We start from the raw sequence: 24,978 nt of genomic DNA, 5'->3' as shown, positions 1-24,978 counted from the left end.
AACGTCCGATAGAATCCGCTGAGTTCTAAGAATCTAAGCAACTTTTTCTTCAAGGTTGGTCGTGGAAATTCCTTGATGGCCTTCGTCAATTCAATTTTAAATTTATCACCAGTTTTGCTTCTCATGGTCGTTCAGAGAGCTCTGCCAACTGTATCATGTGATCTTTCCAGGACTTCCTAAAGATCACAACATCATCCAAATAGACTGCACAGTTTATTAAACCAGCCACAACTCTATTCATAAGTCTTTGGAACGTGGCGGGAGTGTTCTTCATTCCAAAGGGCATCATTCAAACTGATATAGTCCATTTGGGGTCACAAACACAGAAATTTCTTTTGCCGATTCAGATGAAGGTGCCTGCCAATAACCATGCATTAAGTCCAACTTGGTGATGTAACTGACTTGTCCGACTTTCTCGATAGAGTCCTCCAATCTAGGAATTGGATCAGAGTCTGAAGGCGTTGACTTTCCGATAATCTCCGCAAAACCGTTGAGTCCCGTCCGGTTTGGGAACTAAGACAATCGGCGAAATTCACTCGCTCTGGCTTGGTTTGATGATGTCCTTTTGCTGTGCTTCTCTAGCACCACACTCTCGACTTGATGTCCTCGTTGAGCATGGCCTCCATCTCATCTGGACCTGTCTGGCTTTGAAAGGATTAAGCCATAGGAGTGTTGTTTTATCGGATCAGTATTCCCTACATCTACTTTGTGTACAATAGCATTAGTCCTCCCTATCTGATTCTTACATATGTCCCTATATTGCAGTAACAAATCTTTCAACTGCATTCTATGCTCCTGAGACAGATAGCTTATCACCTATGCCACTCCTCAAGGACTTCTTCATTTTTTAACCTATTTTGAGGCACATCCATACTCTGTGGGGCAGTAACTAACACCTGTTTCTCCAGTTCTTTCTCTCTGGTATAATACGGTTTCACATGACAAACTAGATACCTTTCCCCCCCTGTCATCTTTACTAGATAGTTCACCTGACTCAACTTTTTCTCAATTTGATCGGGACCACTAAACTTGGAAGGGATAGAACATAGAACAATATAGCACAGAACAGGCCCTTCGGCCCACGATGTTGTGCCGAACATTTGTCCTCGCTTAAGCACCCATCCATGTACCTATCCAATTGTCGCTTAAAGGTCGCCAATGATTCTGACTCTGCCACTCCCACAGGCAGCACATTCCATGCCCCCACCACTCTCTGGGTAAAGAACCTACCCCTGACATCTCCCCTATACCTTCCACCCTTCACCTTAAATTTATGTTCCCTTGTAACGGTACTAACATGTTATCCCCTGGGAAAACATCAGATTCTCAGAGCTTTTATCTGCCACCTCTCACTCTATACTGTGCCCTCTTTAGGTGTTTAGTTAACTCACCTACTCTACTTTATCTCTCCCTCACCTCCAATACATAACCTAAGTGTGAGATCTCAGACTTTGGTCCTGTCAATTTTTCTTTAATTAATTTCAAAGGGCCTCTCACTTCATGACCGAATATTAACTCGAAGGGAGTGAACGAAGTAGATTTGTTTGGGGCATCTCTAATGGTAAACAATATGAATGGGATACATTTATCCCAATCATTTGGGTAATCCTGACAGTATTCTCTGAACATGGTCTTCAAGATCTGATGCCACCTTTCTAAAGCTCCCTGGGATTCAGGATGATACGCACTGGATTTAAAGTGCTGTATACCCAAGCTATCCACAATCTCATTAAAGAGCCTCACAATAAAATTTGACCCTTGGTCCGACTGAATCTCTCTGGGTAGCTCATGCTATGTGAAGAAAGCTACTACTTCATCTACCATTGTTTTTGCCTTGATACTCTGTAATGGAATTGTCCCCGTCAATATGGTAGACACATCCATTATGGTTAACAAGTACTGGTTCCCACTTTGATTGCATAGGTCCCCTCCCGAGAACTAAATTATAGCTCACATGAAAGGTTCTTCAAATGCAGGAATTGGCAACAAAGGTGTTGGTTTTATTACCACCTGTGGCTTACCTACCATTTGGCATGTATGACAGGTACAGCAAAAGTTAACGACATCCTTGTGCATTCCAGGGCAATAGAAATATTTTTGGACCTTGGCCGGAGTCTTTCATACCCCTAGGTTACCTCCTACAGGTAGTTCATGCGCTACCCATTAAAACTCCTGTCTGTATGCTACTGGCAACACAATCTGGTGCACTTTGACCCATTTCTCCTCTGCACTAACCTGTCTCTATTTCAGTCTTAGGATTCGATCTTTCAGATAATAACCCTTCGGAATATTCTCTGCCTCCTTTTCAGAGTACGCATCCACATATATATCTTCTATCATCTTGTCTTGCTGTTGCCAGTCCCTTTGCCTTTCAGGACTAAACACTTCTGTCTCTCTGCCTGTTCAGATTTTTCCTGCACCATTACGTTAAACAGGATATCCGCTAACTTAACTTCAACTCCTTGATCTTCCTCTTTAGTTGACGCTCATGCTATGACCTATGAGTGTGGGATCTGGTGACCACAGTCTGGGAAAATACCAGGATATTGCTGTTTTAACTCCTCAGTTTCTTGGTCTTCTCCACCACAAGGGGTGTCACTCCTACCTTGGATCCTGCAAAATCATTCCCAAGAACAAATTGAATTCCTGGAACTGACACTCTGTCAATCACTCCCACTGTAACTTCCCCAGTCTTGAGTTGGCACTCCCACCTGATCTTACATAGGGGAGCGCTAAATTTCTGTCCATCTATCCCACAAATTGCCACACTTTTGGGTAACAGATCAGAAAGAGTGTATATTTGCTCATCCCTTACTATCAGCAACTGGTTAGATCCTGTATCTCTCAAAATTATAACTCCTTGTCCTTCTCCCCCTTTTCTTTGAGTAAACTTTTACCCACACGGGAGAATTTTTTTGTAAATATCAGATACAAACTCCATACTCAGCCCCTGCCTAGGCTGTACTCTTCTGCAGCTTCTTGGCTCTTCTTGGGGTCTCCTTTACTACCTCAACTAATGCCACTGGCTTAGCTTCTTTTACCACATCTTTACCCACAGCGGCTTTCTATAACAAGCAGCACTGTGACATATCCCTCACGTTGAAATTCTGGCCGGAAGCTGGTCTTATGCACCAACATGTATTCATCTGCTAGTTCTACTGCCCTTCTCAATTCCTGAACTTTCTGTTCCTCCACGTGAATTCTTACCATCTCTGGAAGTGAGTTTTTGAACTCCTCCAGCAGAATAATCTCTTGTAGAGCCTCAAAGGTCTTATCTATTTTCAAAGCATGCACCCATCTATCAAAATGACTGTTTAATTCTTTCGAACTCAACATAAGTCTGAGCTAGTTCTTTCCTTCCATTTCTGAACTGCTGTCTATATGCTTCTGGTAACAATTCATAAGCACTTATACAATAGCCCTGTTTAACCTTTACAGAATCTCTTGATCCCTCATCTGAAAACGCGGCAAATATTTCACTTGCTCTGACTACCAGTTCAGTTTGAACTAGCATTACCCATAAATCCTTGGATCACTCCATCTGCCTAGCCAATTTATCAAATGAAATATAGAAGGCTTCAACATCTTTCATATCAAAATATGGCAGAGTTTTGGCATGTTTGCATATATCACTACCTTCTCTTTTAATCTCCATTCTGTTAACTGGACTTTACTAAGCTGCAACTTCTCAAGTTCAAATTTTCTCTTTTTGTCTCTCCCTTTCTTCTCGCTCTCTCTTTCTTTGCTCAGCTAAGACCTTCCTCTCTCTTTCTCTCTCTCTCTCTAACTCTATTTCTCTCAATTGTAGTTTAAGCTTTTCTATCTCTACTGCACTTGTCTGTTTCTGATACACCTAAGTGTTCGAGTAACTCCCCGACAATCTAAGCTTTACTTTTGTCCTTTGTTAAACCCAAATCTAATTTATTTGCTAATTCTAAAAATACGGCCTTTTTTCTTTCCTTCTAAATTTTCTTGGCAAATTATAGAATAATCCTCAAATCCCAGAACCTCTTTAGCGAGTTTAAGAACAATTTCTCACTTTTAATTTAATCAACCGGACACCCAAATCTATTCAAATCAGTCTAAACCAGTTCAAATCCTGACAACGATCCCCCAAACTGTTAAGACACAGGGTAAGCCTTCCTGCTTAATTTAAACCAGCAACATAGAGAAGATTTATCTCATGCTGTAATCTGTGAAAATTCAAGAGACCAAGAACTATTTAAAGCAAAAATAACAGAATCAATAATTAACAACTATTTACAACTCCTTCCTCTAACCTATCTTTTTCCTACCCCTCTAAAATACTGGTCTGATAAAAATCCCAAACAAGATTTATGAACAAAACTTCATATCTCAAAACCAGGCAGCTTTCGGTTCGTCTTTCTATTCTTTTCTTCTTCTTGGAGATTCTGCTTCACAGATTACTGATCCATAAAGGTACCTTTAAGAGAGCTATTTTTTGGGCAATCTTTTCATGCTGGTGGCTTGGCAATTCTCCTCCCAACTGTTCAATTGTCCCTGGTCTTATACCCCCCCAAAGCATCGCATTGTGTCATTTGCTTTTAAGTTTGTCAATATACTAAATTCAAACTGGATTGGAGTTTGTTTTTTGGGGGTATAATTTAAACTGATTGGTCTAATTCAAATCTGTTTTTGACTCCAGGCAACCAGCTACCCAAACTACTCCTGTAGCTGGACCGCATATTACATTATATTTTATTCATAACACTTGGTGCTGTCAGGTTGTTCTGCTAGTTTTTAACTCTTTTAAAGGTACAGTACACCCACAATTTCATAACAGGTTTTAAGTTGATACTTCATCAACAGCTTTTGCTGCACAGCAACTCTACATAAACATGTTCATCATTCAGTGAAGAGGAAAAGATTTTGATCTCACTTCAGGATTTCAATTTTAAGCAACTTACCCTTAACTTTAAGAATATAAATTAAGTTAAATCGGTTTGTTTACATTTATATTGGTACCTTAAAGATTTGAGTTGTCTCTCTCAATTTCTTTTCTACAATAAACAAGATCACAGGCGCTTGTAGTGCGGTAGTAGTGTCCCTACCTCTGGGCCAAGGAACCTAGGTTCAAGACCCATCTGCTCCAGAGGTATGCAATTATACACGTGATTGGGCTTGCTTGCCAGAATACAGATCAGAGGCATTAACAGGGGTTAAGTGGCAAAGCAGCTGTTAAAAGTCTTACTTTGGTTCTGTGGAACATTATTCCTCATATGGGTGAGAAAGGGCTCTCTAGGTCTCAGCCCTTACATTACATAATTGTCATACCCAGTCTACATGCTTCATCCACACCAACTCATGCCCTCTTCCACCTTCATGGCCTCTCATGCCCCCTACCCATCATCCTTTGCAGTTACACCCTCAATGCCAACTCACTCAGTACGCACAAGGGACAGTACTCAGGAGATTAAATAAAACAAAGGTGTAAATATCTATTGCAGTTTTCACCATAAGGAAGGAAAAACACTCTTACTCATTAAAGTCCATTCAAAATTTTAAAAGTGCAAGTATCTGCTCTCTTATCAAAAGAAACAAACATGCATTCATAACTCCACAAAGACAGATAATCCTTCGTTAGCCCATTTAAACAATCAATCAAACTTCACACAACTGCTGATGTAAATAAAGTTTGTTGAAAACAGCCAGCTGTTAATAATGTATAGCTATTGCGGTCATATCAACAAACTATTATAATGGAGAGCACAGTTGTTTTTCAGATTTAACTGACAAAGCTATGTTGTCTTTTTTTTTGAATAATTTCACTGCTTGACAGTTCTATAGGGTTTGTATGCATTTCATGAGAGTTTGTGTCTCTTTCATAAATTTGTGACGACCACATTGTAAGTTAAGTCCCAATATCAAAAATGGTGTCTGCCAGATGGATACGGTGAGTTGGGAATTTCCTGCCTGTGAGTTTTGTCCTGCTCCCTTTCTCCTACCATTGAAAATGAGGTGGCAGTTCTGCCTCTGGTTCCTGCTTATCGTTTTGAAATGAGTGTGAAGTCTTCAGGACTTGGTGAAAAGCCCTTCCATTGTCTGTCTCAAGTTGTTGAAATCTTACCTTGAATTTCTGTCTAACCTAACAGAAATCACCACCATGGAAATTATGAAAAGTACTATAGATTCAGTTTTCATTTAGTGTCTCATATCCAATGCAACAAGACAACCAATCCTATGCAAAAGGAAAAATTTGAATAAAGAATTTTAATATTAATTGGTATGGAGCTCAAATGTGACAACACACTTGAAGATCTTAGTGAGAAAGGAAGGTACAAATGAAATATGGATTGAGGGTGTGTTTTTTGTTAAATCAAAAGAATAAGGGTAAAAATGTTCAACACTGAGGGATGACGACTAAGGAAAAGCAACTATTAATGATTTAGCCAGCACGGCAGTCAAGATGGGAAGTTAAATGTTCAAGAGCTGACCAAAGATGCTAACAAGGTGACAATTCGCAGCACTTACTGATCCATCTCCTTGAAAACTGCCCTTATTGAATGGTAACTGTGAGCCAGTGGCCGAGTGCCCTTGAAGCAGTGGTCTCTCTCATGAACTCACCTAGTTTGATAGGCAGTCATCGTCAGAGAGATATACAGCATGGGAACATACCCTTTGGTCCAACTTGCCCATGCTGACCAGATATCCTAACCTAACCGAGTTCCATTTACCAGCACTTGACCCACGTCCCTCTAAATCCTTCCTATTCATATACCAGTTACTTTTTAAATGTTATAACTGTACCAGCCTCCACCACTTCCTCTGGCAGCTCATTCCATACACACACCACCCTCTGCGTGAAAAAGTTGCCCCTTGGGTCCCTTTTATATCTTTTCCCTCTCACCCTAAACCTATGCACTCTACTTCTGGACTCTCCCACCCCAGGAAAAAAGACCTTGTCTGTTTATCCTATCCATGCCCCTCATGATTCTACAAACCTCTATAAGGTCACCCCTTAGCCTCTGACACTCCAGGGAAAACAGCCCCAGCCTATTCAACCTCGCCCTATAGCTCATCCTCCAACCCTGGCAACATCCTTGTAAATCTTTTCTGAACCCTTTCAAGTTTCACAATATCCTTCCAACAGGAAGGTGACCAGAATTGCACGCAATATTCCAGAAGTGGCCTTACCAATGTCCTGTACAGCTGCAGCATGACCTCCCAACTCCTGGACTCAATGCTCTGACCATTAAAGGAAAGCATATCAAACGCCTTCTTCACTATCCTATCTACCTGCGACTCCACTTTCAAGGAGCTACGAACCTGCACTCCAAGGTTTCTTTGTTCAGCAACATTCCCAAGGACCTTGTTTTTAAGTGTATAAGTCTTGCTAAGATTTGCTTTTCCAAAATGCAGCACCTCACATTTATCTAAATTAAACTCCATCTGCCATTCTCAGCCCATTGGTCCATCTGATCAAGATCCCATTGTAATCTGAGGTAACCTTCTTCGCTGTCCATTAGACCTCCAATTTTGGTGTCATCTACAAACTTATTAACTATCCTAGTTAAAAATCACACAACACCAGGTTATAGCCCAACAGGTTTAATTGGAAGCGTACTAGCTTTCGGAGCAACGGTCCTTCATCAGGTGATAGTGGAGGGCTCAATCCTAACACAGAATTTATAGTAAAAATTTACAGTGTGATGTAACTGAAATTATACATTGAAAAATTGATTGTCTGTTAAGCCTTTCATCTGTTTGAATACAGTGATAGTTTCACTTCTTTCATGTGTAAATCACAAAACCTTTTTTTTAAAGTTGCATTCTCGGGTTAGCTGTTAACAATGGTGATAGCTAGACAATATGTTGAAGGTGTTAGCCCCCTGTGTTCTCTGTCTATGACCTGATGTTTAGATTGATTCTAATCTAAAAAGTGAGATAACAGAGTTTTACATAAATTCATGCAGTTTTTGAGTTCAGAGTTCTACATGAATGTATGCAGTCCAAATCATAACTATACCTACTATGTTCATATCCAAATCATTTATATAAATGACGAAAAGCAGTGCACCCAGCACCAATCCTTATGGTACACCACTGGTCACAGGCTTCCAGTCTGAAAAGCAACCCTCCACCTCTACCCTCTGTCTTCTACCTTCGAGCCAGTTCCGTATCCAAATGGCTATTTCTTCCTGTATTCCCTGAGATCTAACCTTGCTAACCAGTCTTCCATGAGGAACCCTGTCGAACGCCTTCCTGAAATTCATATAGATCACACATACTGCTCTGCCCTAATCAATCCTCTTCGCTACTTCTTCAAAAAACTCGATTTTGTGAGACATGACTTCCCACACACAAAGCCATGCTGACGACCCCTAATCAGTCCTTGCTTTTCAAATATTTGTAAATTCTGTCCCTCAGGATTCTCTCCAACAATTTGCCCACCACCGATGTCAGGCTCACCAGTCTATAGTTCCCTGGCTCTTCCTTACCACCCTCCTTAAACAGTGGCACCATGTTAGCCACTCTCCAGTCTTCTGGCACCTCACCTGTGACTGTCGATGATACAAATATCTCAGCAAGAGGCCCAGCAATCACTTCCCTAGCTTCCCACAGAGTTCTAGCATACACCTGATCAGGTCTTGGGGATTTACCCACTTTTATGCGTTCCAAGACATCCAGCACCACCACCACCACCTCCGTAATATGGACATTTTTCAAGATGTCATCATCTATTTCTCCACATTCTATATCTTCTATGTTCTTTTCCACAGTAAATACTGATGCAAAATACTCATTTGGTATCTTCTTTCCACCCTCCCCTCCCCTCCCCTCCTCCTCTCCCGCCCCCTCCTCCCCTCCCCTCCCCCCCCCCCCCCTCCCCTCCCCCCCCCTCCCCTCCCCCCCCCTCCCCCCCCCTCCCCTCCCCCCCCTCCCCTCCCCCCCCCTCCCCTCCCCCCCCCTCCCCTCCCCCCCCTCCCCTCCCCCCCCCTCCCCTCCCCCCCTCCCCTCCCCCCCCCTCCCCTCCCCCCCCTCCCCTCCCCCCCCTCCCCTCCCCCCCCTCCCCTCCCCCCCCCTCCCCTCCCCCCCTCCCCTCCCCCCCCCTCCCCTCCCCCCCCTCCCCTCCCCCCCCCTCCCCTCCCCCCCCTCCCCTCCCCCCCCTCCCCTCCCCCCCCTCCCCTCCCCCCCCCTCCCCTCCCCCCCTCCCCTCCCCCCCCCTCCCCTCCCCCCCCTCCCCTCCCCCCCCTCCTCCTCCCCTCCCCCCCTCCCCTCCCCTCCCCCCCTCCCCTCCCCTCCCCCCCTCCCCTCCCCTCCCCCCCTCCCCTCCCCTCCCCCCCCTCTCCTCCCCTCCCCCCCTCCTCCCCTCCCCCCCCACTCCTCCCCTCCCCTCCCCAGCAGTGGGCGTGGGGTCTGAGAGCTTGCTGCCTTGGGTTGAGGGAGGAGATAAACATCTAGCTGCCAGAGGGGAGGAAATGAGAAGTGGACCAAAGCTTAGCAAACAGCATTAGCAGATGCTTGAAGGGCTGTTCGTTTTTCAACTTCCAAGGTAGTGAGCACTTGGAGAAATTTAACAAACTGCACAATGAAATTTTAACAGTCATTGGACCAGCTTCAGATATGTTCTTCACGACAAAAAAAATTGAGTTTTCCAAAGAGTAGTTTTCCAGGATGTCAGTATTTTCCCATTGATAAATGGGCACTCCACCAGGGTGGAGCAGTTTTTCAGCAACAACATGTGAAGTAGTCCTTTTTCATTCCAAGAGGGGGCAAAATGAGCAGGGAAGTTCGGACACATGGCCCCACTGTTGATTGTGCTGCTGGTTGGGGGATGGATACAAAAATTAAGAGTAGCAGCAATTGGAGCAACATCACAACCTGGGACACTGATTGGCTGAGGAAATGACTGGGTGAGTGAGTGGCTGGCACGTTGAGTTGGTGATGGGCTGATTGGGTTTATAAGGGGCTGGCTGGGGGAGTGAGTGAATCAGTAACTTGTTGCGTAAACAGGTCAGGCACTGGCTGGGTAAGGGACTGGCTGGGTGAGTGAGCAGACTCACTCTACCTTCTCCTCCCTCAAAGCAGGCTTGGGGTTGGAGGGGGTGGGGGGGAGCGGGGAGGTGGTGAGGAAACCTGAAGCTGGTAGGCAGACAACTTCCAATTCTCACCAAATTCATGTGAATTTCACAAAGGCCAACTTCAAAGATGTTCCACCAGACATGAACGAAGGTCAGTGTTAGTTAAACCCAACTCCTTTGCTTCACCTTAGTCCCACCCTCCCCTTGATGGTAAGGACCTGTGGCTTCACCTTTTTCTCTTTCTCTGCTTCATAACCAAAAGGACAAAAATAAAAAAAATTGCTCGTCACTTGACTAGCTCCTTAAAAAGAAATCCCATAGCTACCTGCTGTGGTGAGATTTGAAAACATGTGACCATAACATTGGACTATATCTCTGGTTATAAGTTCAGTGACAATTGTTATGAGCCCAACTCATTCTATGACTGAACAAGTCAAATCCCAAACTGAAATCTGGCTCAACAGGTTATATTTTTGTATTTGGTTTTGAGGTGGTGGTATTCCACAGAAATACTAACACAAGACTAATACAGACTTGATTTTAACAATAAAACAAAAGCTTATAACACAAAAGAAATGAAGAATAAAACAAACTGGATTATTTTCATAACAGTTTAAAGATTTTGAAACACATGGCAAAGTACAATCCCTAAATGCACCTTTCTAGTATTCAAACTGGAGAGAATTCCCTTCTTTATTTTTTCTTCAGGGTTTAACTTCATGGTGGCTTCAATTCTCAGTCTTGAGAATCTTCAAACAACTTAGCTTATAATTACTCAGTTTCGAACAATTCCTTCCAAGTTAGCGAACACCTTAACACTTCTGGTTTGGAACTTTCAAACTAACTCCTTATACCTATTTCTAACAGTTCTAAATGGTCTCCCTTTTCAGAAGTAACCGTCTCTCATAGCTAGTTCTAGCCAAGACATCTGCAAACCTAAAATCAAAAGGGCTTTCCTGAAGCTTTGGGTGTTCCTCTTAGTAAAAAGAAATTATTCCATCCCAGAAAGAGTCTAATGCACAACTGCTTATTCTATTCATTAGTGTAAAATTCACTAAATGAAAATAAAACCCCGATCGCTCTCCAGGAAGTTTCTCACACACCGTTTTAAAATAAATCATCATGGGTATTGCAATATTTATAAGTTAATCAATAAACCACTTTCTCATACACAAATGTAGCCCTTGCAGAACCTAAACCAAGCATCAGTGAGCAGATTATTGCTGCACAAGTGTTTCTCAATCACACTGTTGACTACACCTTCCAGCACTTTATTGATGATCAAGAGTAGACTGTTGAGGTAGTAATTGATTGCATTGGATTTGTTTTGCTTTGCTTACACTGGACATACCTGGACAATGTGCCACATTGTTGGTTAAACAGCAGTGCTGTAACTGTATTGGAACAGTTTTACCATAAAAGCAGTAAGTTCTGGAACACAAGACTCCAATACTTTTGCTGGGTGTTAGAACAAAAAAAATTACAGCACAGGAACAGGCCCTTCTGCCCTCCAAGCCTGCACCAATCCAGATCCTCTATCGAAACCTGTTGCTTATTTTCTAAGGGTCTGTATTCTTTTGCTCCTTGCCCATTCACATATCTGTCTAGATACATCTTTATTGACACTATCATGCCTGTCTCTACCACCTCCGCTGACAACACATTCCAAGCATCCACGACCCTCTATGAAAATAGCTTTTTGTGCACATCTCCCCTAAACTTTTCCCCTCTCACATTAAACTCGTGACTTCTAGTCCTCTACTCTGAGATAAAGCTCTTGCTATTGACGCTGTCTATACGTCTCATGATTTCGTAGACCTCAATCAGGTCCCCCCTCAACTTCCATCTTTCTAATGAAAATAATCCTCAACTTCTCCTCATAGCTAGCATCCTCCATACCAGGCAATATCTTGGTGAACCTCCTCTGCACTTTCTCCAAAGCATCCAAATTGTTTTGGTAATGTGGCAACCAAAACTGTATGCAGTATTCCAAATGTGGCCGAACCAAAGTCTTATACAATTGTAACATGACCTGCCAACCTTTGTACTCAACATCCTGTCTGGCGAAGGAAAGCATGCTGTATGCCTTCTTGACCACTCTATTGACCTGTGTTTCTACCTTCAGGGATCAATGGACCTGAACACTCAGATCTCTCTGTACATCACTTTTCCATTTACTTTATAGTTTGTTCTTGAATTGCATGTTTCAAAATGTATCACCTTGCATTTGTCTGGATTAAATCCATCTGCCATTTCTCTGCCCAACTCTTCAAACTACCTATATTCTGCTGTATTCTCTGACAGACCGCTTCACTATCTGCTATTCCATCAACCTTAGTGTCATCTGCCAACTTGCTAATCAGACCATCTATACATTCCTCCAAATTATTTATGTATATCACAAACAACAGTGGTCCCAATGCGACTTCACCTTCTCAATCAGCCTACCATGGGGAAGCTTATCAAATGCCTTACTGAAGTCCATGCATATGACATCAACAGCCCTTCCCTCATTAATCAACTTTGTCAATTCTACAAAGAATTCTATTAAGTTGGTATGACATGACCTACCCTGCACAAAATCGTGTTGCCCATCACTGATAAGCCCATTTTCTTCCAAATGGGAGTAGATCCTATCCCTCAGTATGTTCTCCAGCAGCTTCCCTACCACTGATGTCAGGCTCACCAGTCTTTAATTACCTTGATTATCCCTGCCATCCTTCTTAAACAAGTGGACAACACTTCCTCCCTCCTTATGCCAAACTGACCTAGAGTAATCAAACATCTAGGAGGAGAAAGTGAGGACTGCAGATGCTGGAGATCAGAGTTGAGAGTGTGTTGATGGAAAAGCACAGCAGGTCAGGCAGCATCCGAGAAGCAGAAGAATCGTTGTTTCGGGCATTCCAAATGAAGGGATTATGCCCCAAACATCGAATCTCATGCTCCTTGGATGCTGCCTGATCTGCTGTGCTTTTCCAGCAACACACTCTTGATTCTAATCAAACACCTATCCCTAATTTCAAAATCCATTATGTTCCTCTCATTGGTGAATACCGATGAAAAGTGCTTGTTAAGAATCTCACCCATTTTCTGACTCCACGCATAACTTCCTACTTTGCCCTTGAGTGGGCCAACCCTTTCTCTAGTTAGCTTGCTGCTCCTTATATACAAATAAAACGCTTTGGGATTTTCCTTAACCCTGTTTGCTAAAGATATCTCATGACCCCTATTAGCCCTCTCAATTCTTAATTTCAAATAGGTCCTACATTCCCGAAATTCTTCCAAAGCTTAGTCTGTATTCAATTGCCTGGATATTATGTATGTTTTTTCCCTCTTATCCTGTTGTCAGCAACTCATAGCCTTTGCAGTATTCAGTGACTCCAGCCATTTCTTGATATCACATGCAATGAATGACTCAGTGGTTAACACTGCTGTCTCATAGCACCAAGGACCTGGGTTTGATTCCACCCTCAAGCAACTGTCTACGTGGATTTTGCACATTGTCACCATGTCTGCATGGGTTTCCTCCCACAGTTCAAAGATATGCAAATTAGGTTGATTGGCCCTGTTAATTTGCCCATAGTATCCAGGGATGTGTAGGCTCGGTGGATTAACCATGGAAAATCAGGGTTACAGGAATAGGGTAGGGATGGGAGACTGGGTGGATTGTTCTTTGGAGGGTTAGTGTGGATTCAATGAGCTGAGTGGTCTATCTCCACAATGTACTGATTCTATTTTCACTGAATTCAATGGTTGAAGATTGGCATGTGCAATGCTGGGGACCTCTGAAGGAGGTCAAATGGATCATTCACTTGGCACATCTGGCTTCAGCTTTATTTCTTCATTGATGTGCTAGGCTCCCTATTGTTGACGATTGGGATATTAGTGGAGCCTCCTCCTTCACCATCACTCTTGACTAGAAATGGCAGGATGGCAGAGCTTAAATCTGTGGTGTAATTTCACTCTATCACTTGATATTTGTTGTTTGGCACACAAGTAGTCCAGTTTTGTCGCTTCAGCACGCTGGAACGTTTCTTTTTAGGTATGCCTAGTGCTGCTCCTAGAATACCCTCCTGAACTCTTCTTTGAACCAGGGTTATGGTAATGGTCGAGTGGTGGAAGTACTGGGCAATGAGGTTGCACACTTCTGTTGCTAAAGGCCCAGATTGCCTCATGGATGCCCAATCTTGAATTGCTAGATCTATTCAAAGTGTATCCAATTTAGCTGGGCGATACTACCATGTGGTACCATAATGTATTCCTGCTGTGAAGACATGACTTCACCTTCACGAGGACTGTGCAGTGGTCACTCTGACTGATATTGTCATGGACAAATGCAGATTTGCAGGAATGAGCTGAAGTGCAATTTTTCCTTCAATTTGGTTCCCTCACCATCTGTTACTGACCCAGTCTAGTAGCTATGTTCTATAAGACTTGACCAACTTGATCAGTGGTGGTGCTGACAAACCTCTCTTGATGATGGACATTGAAGTCTTCCACCCACTGCACATTCTGCACCACATTGTGTGCTTCCTCCGAATAGTGTTCAAATCAGAGTTGTACTGATTCAGCAGCTGAGCAGGAGACAATACCTGGTAATCAGCAGGATGCGTCCTTGTCTGTTTGACCTGATGCCATGAAATGTCATTGGATCTGGAGTCAAATTTGAGGATTCCCAGGGCAAGTCTCTCCCGAATGTATCCCACTGTGTGGCCAACTCTGCTAGATCTGTCACACCAATGGAACAGAACATAATGCAGCAGGGATATATCATGATTCTGTGAGCATGACCAGGTCAAGGCTAGTTAATGAGACAACACTCTCAAATTTGGTGCTAGTCTCCAGATGTCAGATAGGAGGCCATTACAGAGGGCAGTTAAAAGGCAGCATGAAGGCATGTGTAAGGTAGGCTAGACCAGGTATGGGTGGCATTTTCCTTACTGAAGGACATTAATGAACCAGATAGCTTTGTATGAAAACTGACAAAGATTTCATGGCCATTAGACTTTTAATTTCAGATTTTTATTGAATTTAAATTCCACCAAATGCCATGATGGGATTCGAACCTGAGTCTCCAGTACATTATCTGGGGCTTGAGATTATTCGTCCATTGACCTCATCACTAGATCATCATCTCCCCTTATCTTCCAAAGAATGATTGCAGAGATGAATCTGAACTGCCATGCATCCTTGACAAGCCTCTATAATATCAGAAACAGCTTCCAAGATGAAGAAGTACATTAAAGTGTCGTGAGACTTAATATGTACAGCAATATATATTAATAGGAATGAGATGAATGATAACTATTTAGTTTTGCTTGTTTTGATTAAATGAGAATGTTTGTTGACAAATTTAATTAAGAGAGGTCTCTTCTTCTCTTCAAATTATATTATGAGATTGTGAATACCCATTTAAACCACTGAATCTACAGACAGGGCTACAACCAGACTTACTGAGCTGCTCTTACATGATACAACTGTCAATAGGAGTTGGAATTCTTCTGACTTGATTTCAGACAATAAAACAACTTTTAATAGGTGCAGTGGACAATGAACCTTGTATTGGTACCTGCACGCTAGTAGCCAATTAGAATCCACCAGTGTGAATACCAGGTTTCTTGTAATCTTTGCTCTTCCAAATTTATATCTAGTTTTTAGGGATGGTGATTGCGATGGACCTCCTTTATTGTGGAATAATGCAGACAACCACAAACTTGACAAGTATTGAGCACTCAATAACTTGCTTGAAGATTCTGAAGTCTGCTGATGAATTTTTGGCCATGTCACATAAATCCGTGACAATACTAAGAAAGAAAGCACCTCTGACAATGCAGCATACAGAAACAGGAAAAGGCCATTCAGCTCTTTGAGTCTCATATGTTATTTAATTAGATCACATCGGATCAGAATTTCAACTTTCTCCATAGTGCATGATACTGAATTATTATACCAAAGTCTTTAACTAGCTATTGAACTATAACCACCTGTGCCTTGGAAACCACAGAATTCTCTGCAACCTCAAAATAAAAATGCAGCAAGAACACCAAGGTGTGAGTTTAGTTGAGGCTCAGGTCTAAGATGGAATAGATATTAATGATGATTTGTTACATACCAATAAATTCAGCTGCATGAAAGATACCTCGTGTTTAGATAGTAATAAGTGCTGACGAAAGGTATTCTTAAAGTTGCAATTTTAAAAGTGTTCTTGTCAACGAAAACATGGAAAAATCAGGAAATTCTGCGATATTCATGCATCAAATCTAAATTCTGTGATGAAGGGCATACATACACACACACTTGGAATTTGGATTTCCGATTAGTGGCATATGGGTGCTAGGTTTTTTTTGTGAAGAAGTTTAAAAATTAACAAGGGCAGTCCTCCCAGAACACTTACTTAAAACCAGTATATGTCAGAGAGCAAATGATTGCAGGGACCTCTAGATTGCTAATGGAGTGTCTTTATGGTGTAGCATTTGTGACAGGAGAGAGAAAAACCATTGAGTCTTTAGCTTCAGCATAATCTAGGATGACCGTTCTCTTTTAATTTAAAAGCTCTTGGATTCAGTTCAAAGCAGATGCAACTGAAGACTCAAATGAATATAGGCTCTCCCAGAAAAGGTCACTGTTGAGAACAGTGAAGGAAATAATTATCTCAGTGAAACCTCCAGACTAGTAGTGTTTAGTTAGAACTCTGCAGACTTTTAAAATGAGAAACTCTTAAGTATTCAGTTACTAGAGCAGTCAAGCCCTCATGACCAGAATTATGAAGAAGCAGTAAAGTCCAACCTACAGAATCAATAGAAAAGGAAATGTGTCTAGAATTTTGATCTAGTGTGAAGTGACAGTATAGAGGAGAAGATGAGATTTCATTTTGTGTGTAGTTTGAAATCTTTTAAATGATGTTATATTGGGTTTACTGGATTTAGTTTATTTTATTTTTATGAGAAACTTACATTTTGTTGTTAAGAGCAAAACTGCAGTCTTGTGTGCTTTTGTTTCAGTGGAAGACAGCCACATTAAATTAATTTATTTAAAAAAGTACAACATTTCATACTGAATCTACTATGTCATGTAGCAACATCAGTTGGGATCATAACCAGATGCCAATGTGAACAAGAAAGAAAATGCAACCAAAATAACATGGCAACTTTTCACAATTGTCTTGCCAACAAAAATGTGACTTTTTTTTCAGTTAACCTGCTTTGTTCTAATATACCTGTTCAGAGATATTAATACACACCTCTGGAGCAGGTGAGACTGAATACAGGTCTTCCGGTCTGGGGAGAGGGGCACTATTCACCGATAGCAGTTATTCCAGTGACAATTATTTTCCTGCTTTATTAATTCTTTCAAAGTGTGAAGACTTGAGGTCATGGTAAACAGATTATATATACATGCATACATATATATCAGACACCAAATATGGACATTAAGATCAGGCAACAACCTCTTGTGCTTGACAGAAAATTTGAATTTTAGACTGATTGCAAACTAATAGTGCAAGAAATGGAAAATAATTCAAAGGACTCTTCAGGCCAAGAGTCTGAAAATACACAGTGCAGAGAAAGATACCTCATACAATAAGCTTGGCAGCAACGTTAGTATAAAAACTGCGATGGGGGATAGAAGAAGGAAAACTAAGGATAATAGGGAACAAGAAATGAGCTCAGATTGGCTGCAGGCAAAGTGTCAAAGTATCAAAGAGTCAAAGCTTCATTGTGATTCCTCCCATGGGATTTGATAACTTAGTAATTATGTGTAGAGTACAGTACATAAAAAAACATACACTTTTCATAATTGTATGATTAATTTTAAACAAGCAGAAACTTACCAACTGGTACCTCTAAAATTATGTCAGGAGTTTTGTCATAGCCCTTAGCACGCAATTGATCTTCATCTGTACAAATAAAGCAGAGGGAAGTAGAAGTAGAAGTGAATGTAGCAATGCACTGGTGCATGATTCCATTCAATAGAATTCATTGGTATTCAGCTTATAAACAAAAACACCAAGAATAGGTTACATCAGAACAGAAACAAAATGTCTTCATAATGGACATGGTGCTTTTATTAGTTTAAAATTTAATGAAGAACTAGTTCTAATAAATGAAAATAGAGGGCCTGATACAGTGACTAGGAGAAAGAGAGGACTGCAGTTGCTGGAGATCAGAGTCAAAACGTGTGGCGCTGGTAAAGCACAGCAGGTCAGGCAGCATCTGAGAAGCAGGACAGATTGATGGGCTTATGCCCGAAACGGCAACTCTCCTGCTCCTCAGATGCTGCCTGACCTGCTGTGCTTTTCCAGCACTACATTTTTCGGCCCCGATATGGTGACCCACTAAACATACAAAGTAATTGTTAGGGGTGGGATGGTGACTCAGTGGTTAGCATTGCTGCCTCAACTCCAGGAACCAGAGTTCGATTCCACTCGAGTGACTGGCTGTGTGGAGTTTGCACATTCTCCCTGTGCGTGCGTGGGTTTCCTCCAGGTGCTCCAGTTTCCTCCCACAATCCAAAGATGTGCAGGTTAGATGCACTGGCCAAGCTAAATTGCCCATACTGTCGAGGGATGTGCAGGCTAGGTGGATTAGCCACGGTAAATGCAATGTTACAGGGATTGGGTAGATCTGGGTGGGATGCTCTTTGGAGAGTTAGTGTGGACTTGTTGGGTCAAATGGCCTGCTCTGACACTATAGGATTCTACTCTATTCTAACTTATGCTTGTGTGAAACTTTAGTGCAGCTTTTCATTTGGAAAAAATTACATAATGAATATTTATGTTAGATAGTTTCTACTTTTTAAAAACACAGCAGGCTGAATTTTACAAAAATCGGCTATGTTAATTTCAAGAGTTTCATAGAAGGTTTCTCTCATGGAGTCTAGCTCCTGAAATTCTGAGCTTCTCATCTTGGTATATATGCACCACAGAGCCATACCAGCACTATTGTGTGCTCACCAGTGGTAAACAAACTTGCCACTGCCAAGACCCTATGAGATTTCCACCGCTGGCACTATGTTTAATACCCAGCTGTGTGTACAGTCAGATTAGGTGTCACTATCAGTCACAAAGGCCTTTATAAAACACATTGTGGGAGGAAAACGAAACAGAAAACCTGAAGGCGGTGCATAGGTACAGGGATGACACTTCATTGGAATTAGCTCACATTTGTAAATATATTGCTACTTAACATCATCACCTGTCTGATCAACTGTAATTGTAACTGCAGCTACAAGAATCAAGGCATACGGGCTACTCATTCTTCGCACCATACCATCTTAGAACCCTGTCTAGTGGCACTCTTCCCATAATGTGCAGTGTAGCATCACATGTTGTTGTTCAATGTAGAAGCATCATATTTTGGAAAGCCTTTATTGAACATCAGGAAGGGCGAATAATAAAATAAAAACAAAACAGGCTGCATTTGCTTCCGGGAAATAAACAAAGATAGCTTGCCTTTTTAGAAACAACAAATTTGCAGTCAATGAATATTCACTTCATGCAACTCACATCTATTGGAAGCAAGTCGAGTGTGGGGTGCTGGAAGAGCACAGCAGGTCAGGCAGCATCCGAAGAGCAGGAAAATAGACGTTTCATTGAGAAGGCATTTTCCTGCTCCTCAGATGCTGCCTGACTTGCTGTGTTTTTCCAGCACCACTCTCTCGACACTAATCTCCAGGATCTGCAGTCCTCACTTCCGCCTATTGGAAGCAAGTGTCAACTAAGTCCTCTCTAGTTTGTTGCACCCGACACTGAACTACTCTATCATGGTGAGTGTAGTGTTCTTCATTAACTCGGTTGATTGGACGGCTTGTTTGCAATGCAGAGTGATGTAAATAGCGTGGGTTCATTTCCCGCACTGGCTCACGTTACCATGAAAGACTCTCCTCAACTTGTCGCCTTACCGAAGGCGTCGTGACCCTCAGGTTAAACCACCACCAGTCATCTCTTTCTAATGAGAAAGCAGTCCCATAGTCTGGTAAGACAATGGCAACTTTCCCTTTACCTCATCTTCTACCTCAGAAGCCTGCCACTACTCTCTCAGCTCTTCACCATCTATAACATTTTCTCTTTGCGTGCTCCAGGTGCACAAAAGCAAAAAATATAGATGTTAAGGGAGACGTTGTCTGGATTATCCAGGCTAACGCTGGATAATCTCATCCTTAGGAGGTCTATCATTTACTCTACAATGACCCTGGTGGATGCATGGACTACATTATATCTGAAATTTGACCTCAGTCAGGAGATTGCACAAGGAGTCAGGAGTGATGGTTACTTAGGGTAGCCCTAATTTTCCAGTAACCATCCTTAAAAGGCATCCGACCCTTAAAATGAAACAGGAACACGAGAGTTCTAATGGACATTGGCATTTTGGCAGGTTCCATTTAAATTTCATTTACATCATAGAGCCCCAACATGAACATAGAACAGTACAGCATAGTACAGGCCCTTCGGCCCACGATGTTGTGCCAAGCATTTATCTTAATCTTAGATCAACCTAGCCAACATACCCCTCAATTTACTGCCTGGCCAGCAGTTGCTTAAATGTCGAAAATGCCTCTGACCACCGCTGCCACTCACGCACCACACTCTGCGCAAAGAGCCGACATCTAACACCTCCCTTAAACCTTCCTCCAATCACCTTAAAATTATGATCCCTTGTGACAGCCATTTCTGTCCCAGAAATAAATCTCTGGCTATCTACTCTATCTATGCACTACAGTGTGGAAGCCAGCCATTTGGCCCTTCAAGTCCACACTGACCCTCCGAAGAGCTACCCACTCAGACCCACATCCAACCTTATACCTATAACCGTGTACTTCCCATGGCCAATCCACCAAATCTGCACATCTTTAGACTATAGGAGGAAAATGAAGCGACCGGAGGAAACTCATGCAGACATGAGACTATGCAAATTCCACACAGACATTTGAGAATTTTAAAATTTCAATTTCAGTGTAGACCTCGCAGATGTAGTCCTGGTGATCACAGATGACCTGCACATTGATGGAATGGAATCTTTTTTACTTGATAAAGCCAGTCATATTATGATATGGCGCTGATGATATTAAAGCAAACCATGTACACAGGCTAAAGTGCCCTTCACCTGAGGGAATGCCAGCTGTGTTGCATGACCTCGTTACAGGGAAACGAAGCGAAGCGATGTGTTTTGCCACAAATTAGAATAGCAACAGTCTTGATGCATTTGTGAAGAAAACAATCCTAAATAATAAAAAACACAAGGAACGGAGTGTGCTGGAAATCAGAACCAAAAACAGAAATTGCTGGGAAAACTCAGTAGTTCTGGCCGTATCTGTGGAAAGAAAGCACAGTCAATGTCTTGAAATTGGTCACCCTCTTTAATGCTACTCAGCAGACTCAACAGCAGCATTCAAGAAACACCTGGACATACAGGAATAGGAAGGGAATAGAGGGATACGGATACTGTAAATGAAGACAGTATTATAGTATGAAGGGCAAAATATGTCGGCACAGGCCTGCAGAGCCGAAGGGCCTGTTCCTGTGCCGTACTGTTCTTTGTTCTAAGTCCTAATTAGTCTACCAAATTGACCAATTTATCTAACTGATAGCTATGCAGAGCCAAAGCAATTCGTACCAAGTTTTGTCATTCACAGAAATTAGATAATTATTGCAGTACACAGTTTCAACAAAAGGCAGAGAAAGATTTCTAATCTACCACTATGCATTTAAGCAATATTCCTTCAGAAAACCCAAATTATATACATGCTCATTCACGAAGAAGGCAGACAAAAGACAACTGTTCTGACAGCAGGTAGAAAATAAACAGACAAGGTGAACAAAATTCTGAAGATCAAAAGTTCAGCGTGGGTTGAAGTATCTCATACTATTCCTCTCAATTTTTAGTACTCATGACACACTGCAATCTGTAAAGTGAACGTCGGTCTTTAATTTTATCATTGATCTGGCGGAACTAATCTTTTTTAAATAAAATTCTTTTAAGCTTAATTGTTTTTTCTCTCTTTCATGAATGGAGGGAGGGAGAGAGTAAGATGGATGCTTTCAGTTTGCAGTTCTGGTGCCCTTGCTCCTACAGCAGTGTTAGAAACAGCAGCTCAATCAATCAGACACATTCAGGCGAAATTTCCTTAGTTCTAAAATTCTCAGTGCCACTCAGTCTCAAATTCTCTTCCCCATTATTCCTCAAAAAAAATTATGAAAATATGACAAAAAATATGCAACGTTTGATTTCCAAGTTGCAAAACTCTCCTGGCTTTTGACCAACGTAGCAATCCAGCTTCGATTTTAGTTTACAGACCCTAAAAGAAAAATATGTGGTTGCAAGACCTTCAATTGTGACTTGTTCACCTGGAGATTGCACAGTAACTACTGGAGGTTGCTGCCATTTTTGGGAGTCCTGGTGCATTTGTTTCTCCTCAATTTTTCTATTTGTCTGTTGAATTGCAGCCACAGTGACAATAGATGTTTATGTGGCTGGTGCCATTGGTCATGGTTGCAATGAACTTGTGTCAGATTATCATAAGCAGAACAAATTCTGAGTAAAATTAGTGATCAGCATTCCGATCACACACAAATGTCAGTGTCGCAAAGTCCTTGAAACAGTGAGACATGGAGGACTCTGACAAGAAGGGCCGTGGGATGCCTTTACTTGGACCTTTTGAGGTCAGGGACCTTATTTCGATGATTGCAACACAAGTCATGTCATTTTGACTGCGCATTTCTACTTGTGATCAGAATGGAAAGTAAAACAGGTTGCATTTTGCAGAGTCACAGACTGAGCCTAAGGAGACCCTCTAAACCTTCATAGTAGTGTCTTTCTTGCACTCTGTCAGCCCAACAATTCTGGGCTTCCTCATGTTCCCAGCCAATTCTCTCTTTTAAGTCTTAACCTTTCAACATTACCTCTAATGCTGTGCCAACAGGATTAGATGCCAACCATCGTGATACACAATCTCCCCCACATTGACCCTCCCACAGTAACTGACATCCTTCAATGCACTATCACCCTTATATATTGAGTTACCACCCCGAATCAATGTCTCACCATCATCCTATCATGCTATCTCTAATTCCCACAAGTGACGTCTGCAGCAGTAGCCCCTAATAACCCACCTTAACTTTGGTGAACACACTAAGGACTGACCGTGACCCACTCCTTCACTGATGTGAAAGGGTTGATGAGTGACCAGATCTCTGACTAAATATCTTCTGCTAATCCCCTGACTAGTTGTATTGGAACTTTGTAGCCTCTATTGATAGGGAATTACCAGACATTGGGTACCCAAAGCAACTGATTGACTGTGTCCAAGACCTGGACTCAGATTGGACGCTACCCTAACTGACTGTTAGGACACTTCCTTACTGATGACAGTCACCTTTGAAACAGAAAAATCAATTTGCTGGAGAAATTCAAGGTCTGCCAACATCTATAGACAGAACGTTTAGAGTTAATGTTTCATGTCTAATGACCCTCCTTCTGAACCAACTATTTTTAAAACGACATCCCCTTCTTGTTTGACAGAGGATTGGCCATTTGGTTGAAGCATATACAAAGTGTCTGCCATATCAGCTTCTGGCATATGCTGTAGGTGTGACATTGATATAGCATGGTACCATACAGTAGCATGTTCAGCCCATTGATTGATTGCTGCTGACAACAATGACAAGCTGCCTGGCTTTGTGCCTGCAGTAAAAGACAAACAAAAGTACTGTGAGCCTGTAAGTTCTGAATGAGATGGAAACGTGCTAAGAGGTAAGGTAAGGCAGGCAAAGTTGCTGAGAATCTCAGTTGGCATGAAGTGAATGAGCGATAAGGAAGTAGGCAAAGAGCCTTTAGGTGCACCCTGCTCTGATGCACCAGATGCACCTGAGTCAGCATGCAAAATGGCCTGGAGGCAGCAATACAATGAAAGGCATCAGTGCACTTCAAAGTCTAGCACTGAAGTGGGTAACTATTTCAAATGAGTCCAAGATGTGTTATGGCGAGGCTAGTGCATATCTGATGCCAACCTGTAAGACAAATAACACAGGCAGTTGCTGCTTGTGCATGTGTCCTGAGAAGTTGGGGATTGCTGGATTAAATGCAGGTCTGGAGGAGTAAGCGGTGAGCTAGAGCTGCCGGTATCCACTCTGACTTTCATGTCAGCAATTGTCACTACCTAGTTTCTCTCTGCCATATGGGAGAAGAGCAAATATCACATTATTGATGTGAGGATAGGGAATGAGATATCACTCCATGCAAAGAACTTCTTGCCACTCACAATCATGACTCTCATCTCATCATTCAAATATTGGGTGGAAAATCTTAGGTGTCAAGAATCTAATTTTTCTGATGTTGCCATATTTTCCTGACTGACTTGCCATCTCCCTATTATCCAAAGTCCTGGAAAATTCCAGACATGAGGACTAATTTGTCAAAGAAATCAGGCACTTTATAGCATTGCACTCCAAAGGAACCTGCCTGATTTCCCTTATATTTAAATAAATAGAAAGAAAATTGGTTCAGTGTTTTTACAGTCTAGCATTCTGAATATTGGAAAATTGCCCAGATCAGAGGGCCTAAGTGATTCAGTGAACTTGGATGCACATATAAGAAAAGCAACTTTATTAAGTCTGAGGTGATAATCGACTGAAACATGTAATGCATAATTACTACAGGCTCTCTTTGAAGATTTGAGGTGGGAGAAAACCAATTCTCAGATGCTCCTATTTGGTATAATTCATCAAAATGCTTCCTCTGACTGATTCAAACAATAGTCTAAAAGTAAAAGTATTGACTTCTTACAAAACATCAGTTTTTATATTTAATTCAGACAATGCAGAAGCTTACTGGTTTATGTGCTATTAAACACAATAATGTTTGTAACCCTGGCAATTGTCAGCATGCTCTGTTCTTGTCCAGTCAGTAAAGAGTCCTTGACTTTAAGTGGCTCACTGTTA

The 24,978-nt window shown here is 41.9% G+C and overlaps 1 protein-coding gene across 4 annotated transcripts in view; it reads right to left on the bottom strand.

Annotated features, from left to right (window-relative positions):
* cdin1 (CDAN1 interacting nuclease 1) overlaps positions 1-24,978 on the bottom strand; it is a 211,600-nt gene that overhangs the window by 46,158 nt on the left and 140,464 nt on the right. For 3 of the 4 annotated variants that reach the window (XM_072569047.1, XM_072569046.1, XM_072569044.1), the window contains exon 9: positions 17,875-17,940. The exons of the other annotated variant lie outside the window; for it this stretch is intronic. In XM_072569047.1, coding sequence (XP_072425148.1) covers positions 17,875-17,940 — 66 coding nt within the window. The remainder of the gene's footprint in view (positions 1-17,874; positions 17,941-24,978) is intronic. 4 annotated transcript variants of the gene reach the window in all.

This window comes from Chiloscyllium punctatum, chromosome 4, assembly GCF_047496795.1.
Source record: "Chiloscyllium punctatum isolate Juve2018m chromosome 4, sChiPun1.3, whole genome shotgun sequence".
Taxonomy (NCBI): domain Eukaryota; kingdom Metazoa; phylum Chordata; class Chondrichthyes; order Orectolobiformes; family Hemiscylliidae; genus Chiloscyllium; species Chiloscyllium punctatum.
Note: the sequence above shows the minus strand (reverse complement) of the source record. Positions and strands in the feature narration are given on the sequence as shown.